The following is a 3,642-nucleotide window of genomic DNA, read 5'->3' on the forward strand; positions in this document are numbered from 1 at the left end:
CGGAGCAATGCACGCAAAACACAAGCACAAGCACGAGACAAACGCACACATACACACACAAACACACACACACACCAAAACACAAACACACAAACACACAAACACCCAAACACACACCAGCGACGGCGAGCGCAAAGGTGATGGCGGAAACAGCGGCGGTGACAGGGGCCCAGAATCTGCGCATGCGCACACTCGCAGCACGCGACCAACGCGACGCAACAAACCGCCGGGGTGCTTGGAAGCACACAGTCACCACACACGAGCTGTGGTGTGATGGCGGCGAGTGATGCAAGCCGTGTGATGTTGAGCAGGTCAACATGAGCGGTTTGCAACTTGCCAATGTGCATACTTGTGTGCACGCTCGTGTGTGTGTGTGTGTGTGATGAAGAGGTGCACGTATAGGTGTGCGATAGGTGCTCGCGTACATGGGAACAACAACTTTCACATCACGCGAGCAGCTATGAAATGCAGTGGCGAGCTTCGATACTGTGGGCAAACGCATACACAGCTTACGTGAGCACGAGGGCGGTGGTGGCGAGGCCAAAGGAATGGCCAAGCACCACGCACGTGTCGCTCCAGATGCTCCCATATGCACACAGCGCAAGCCCTGGCGTGAAGGTGGGTGAGGGGAGGGGAGAGAAAGCGTGCGAGGAGGGTGAGGAAGGGATTCATGGCTTGGATTGTGCCTCGTCTGGTGGTGCCAGCACTTGTTGCTGATGTACACACACACATACACACACGCACGCTCACACATACACGCACGCACATGCTCAGATGCACACACTTGTGTGAAAACGTACATAAGATGGGTGCGACGACTTTCACCGTGTTGGGGACCAAGGTGTGCACGGGCGCATGGTGCACCTGCAGTGAGAGTTGACAGTGCCATGTACGAGGTCATGAGTGGAGGTGGTGCGACACGCAAGACTTCGAATTGTAGCAACGCACATACATACACACACGGCCCTGCACATGGGCACACACAACAGAGGACGGGCGTGTGTGGTTCGCACCTCGTTCAAGTGTCGATAGAGAAGAACAAAGAGAGCGATGCTGGTGGCGAGGGCGATGAAGAGAAACGCACGCGTGACTTCCGCCTCTGCGCTGCCGCCAAAATTGGACGCAACTGCAGCACCAACACACACACACCAACACACACACACACACACACACACACACACACACACACACACACACACACACACACACATTCACACGCGCACAACGGGGACGCACGTGTTCGCGTGAGTATGACGGTATGAGCGTATGTGTGTGTGTGTGTGTTTGGATGTGCGTATGTGAGGTTGTTCAAGCGCAGACGAGAGGGAGAGAGAATATGTTTGCGACCGGTTGTGAATGTGTTTGATTGCGTTTGCTTGCGTTGGGTGGTTCCACACACAACACACACCGTGCACAAGACACGAACACCGCCAAACGGTGTTGTGGTGTGTGACAACACGACTTACACCAAACGCCAGAACTCCCGGGAAAGGTCCAGTAATTCAAAAACAGGGCTGTGTCGAATCATCATCAAGGACGGATGGTGGATGATTTGAAACAAGTCAGCAAACAAACATGAACATTGAACGTGCGTAGCACACACACACACACACGTGCATACACGCAAACAGACACACGCACATGCATACACGCAAACACACGCAGGTACGTGCCTATGTGCAGGTTGATCCCCACACAACAGGTACAAGAAGGAGAACGTGCAGTCTGCGCAGTGGTCGTTCGTTCGCTCACCGAGTAGAATCATGAGGAAGATGCCTGCCGAGATGGCGAGCAGCAGGTGGAGGATGGAGACGGGTGACAGGGCTGGGCAGTGCACACGGGAGCAAACAAGTGGCGTCAAGCGGCATACATGGCACGAGGTACCGGCCAAGCACATGGGCACACACACAGACACATGTATACACATACACAAATACATGCATACACGCACGTATACACATACACAAATACATGCATACTCGCACACCCGCACACACACATGCATACACGCACGCACGAACATACATGCATACACGCACTCCCACGCACACGCACACACACACACATCAGAACCTACGCCGGATGTGGGGCTGTGCATCTGTTCCGCTGCTGGTTATCTGCACACCGCTGATTGGCTGGTGTGTCACCTGCGACTGCTTTCCCGGCCCCTGCTGATGTTGTTCTTGTTGGTGTTGTTGGTGTCGTTGTTGCTGCGGTGGTGGCTGAAGTTCGTCGTCGGGGTCGCCATACACGGGCTCCTGTGACGATGCCACTGCTGCTGCAGTTGCAGTTGCAGTCGCTGATGGTCGATTCGATGCAGGATTATGCTCGTCAATGTCCTCGTACACTTCTTGGTCTTGCACGGGTGGCTCATCCACATCGCCGTACGTGTGCATGGAATCTAGCGTTGGTGGTGCTGCTGCGGTTCTGTCGCCATTGCCGTCACCGTCAACGTCACCGTACACGGGGGCACTGCGATCGCCCAATTGCGGGTGTGTAAAGTCGAGAACAGGGGCACCAGCATTCACGTCGTACTCCCGGTCGCACTCCGGCGGGGACTTGGCTGCGCTGTCGTTGTCGTACAGAGCGAGCTGTGGCGGGTCAAGCTTGTGGCTGTCGTCGTGTAGCGCGTGCGTGTGGATGGGCGGGTGGTCGAACCCAAACAGGTCCAGCGTCGGTGTGCCTGCATCCACATCGTACTCCGCATCATGCTGTGGAATCACAGGGTTAGCCATGGCCGCTGCCGTTGCCGCTGGTGATTGCGACTTGGCTGCATCGGCGTCGATTGTGGCCTGGTTCCCATAGATCTCGGGCATGATGTTGGGTGCGGACGATTGCGGTGGCGACGACGGCGGTGCTTGTGCAGTTGAGGATGACAGCGCAGACTCGTTTTCGTAAATCTCAGGCATCATCACACCCGCACCCGCAGTCCCTGGTGATGACAATGTTGGTGCTACCCCTCCTCTCTGTTGCTGCTGCTGCTGCTGTTGTTGTTGTTGCTGCTGCCATTGCGCGTTGAGGGCTTCCTGATTTCCGTATTGCTCGTCCGATGGAATTGGTGCTCCAGCGTGTGTGCTCTGCAGCGCTTGTTCGTTCACATACATCTCTGAGCCCATCACCTGCTGCTGCTGCTGCTGCTGGGGAATGGATGGCAGTGGTGGCTGCTGCGCGATGCCTGACGACGCTGTTGGGTTTGCTTGCATCTTCGTGTACCCCTGTTGCACTTGCAGCTGCGGTGGTGGGCGGGAGGGCGGCAGTGCAGAGTACATGTCATCCGCAACGGCCTGCACCACAGGGGCAGGGTGGTGTTGGTCACCAGCAGACTGTGCCCGTAACCTTGCCGCTGCGGCTGATGCTGATGATTGTGGTAGGGAGGATGGCGCCTGTAGAGGCTGCGACACGGTTGCCCCGCGCTTGGGCAGTGCAGAGTACATGCCTTCCTCTGCAACTGCCACAACAGGTGGTGGTGGCCGTTTCTTGATGCCCTTTGGTGGCAGCATCGGTGGTGCGTCATCGCTTCCTGCAGTGGCTTGGTGGCGGGCAGGTGGCAGGGCACTGTACAAACCGCCATCATGCACGGCTGCCACCTGCTGTGTGTGTGCGTGTGTGTGCGTGTGTGTGTGTGTGTGTGTGTGTGTGTGT

At 56.5% G+C, this 3,642-nt stretch overlaps 1 protein-coding gene across 1 annotated transcript in view; it reads right to left on the bottom strand.

Annotated features, from left to right (window-relative positions):
* The window catches only part of PTSG_11652 (uncharacterized protein), a gene marked incomplete at its 3' end in the record, with an annotated part of 7,875 nt that overhangs the window by 2,282 nt on the left and 1,951 nt on the right, over nucleotides 1-3,642 (bottom strand). The window contains exons 4-9 of the mRNA XM_004998272.1: nucleotides 2,078-3,590; nucleotides 1,753-1,824; nucleotides 1,014-1,126; nucleotides 801-864; nucleotides 514-607; nucleotides 118-263 (exon numbers count right to left, since the gene is read on the bottom strand). Coding sequence (XP_004998329.1) covers nucleotides 118-263; nucleotides 514-607; nucleotides 801-864; nucleotides 1,014-1,126; nucleotides 1,753-1,824; nucleotides 2,078-3,590 — 2,002 coding nt within the window. The remainder of the gene's footprint in view (nucleotides 1-117; nucleotides 264-513; nucleotides 608-800; nucleotides 865-1,013; nucleotides 1,127-1,752; nucleotides 1,825-2,077; nucleotides 3,591-3,642) is intronic.

Source organism: Salpingoeca rosetta, assembly GCF_000188695.1.
Source record: "Salpingoeca rosetta unplaced genomic scaffold supercont1.2, whole genome shotgun sequence".
Lineage (NCBI taxonomy): Eukaryota > Choanoflagellata > Craspedida > Salpingoecidae > Salpingoeca > Salpingoeca rosetta.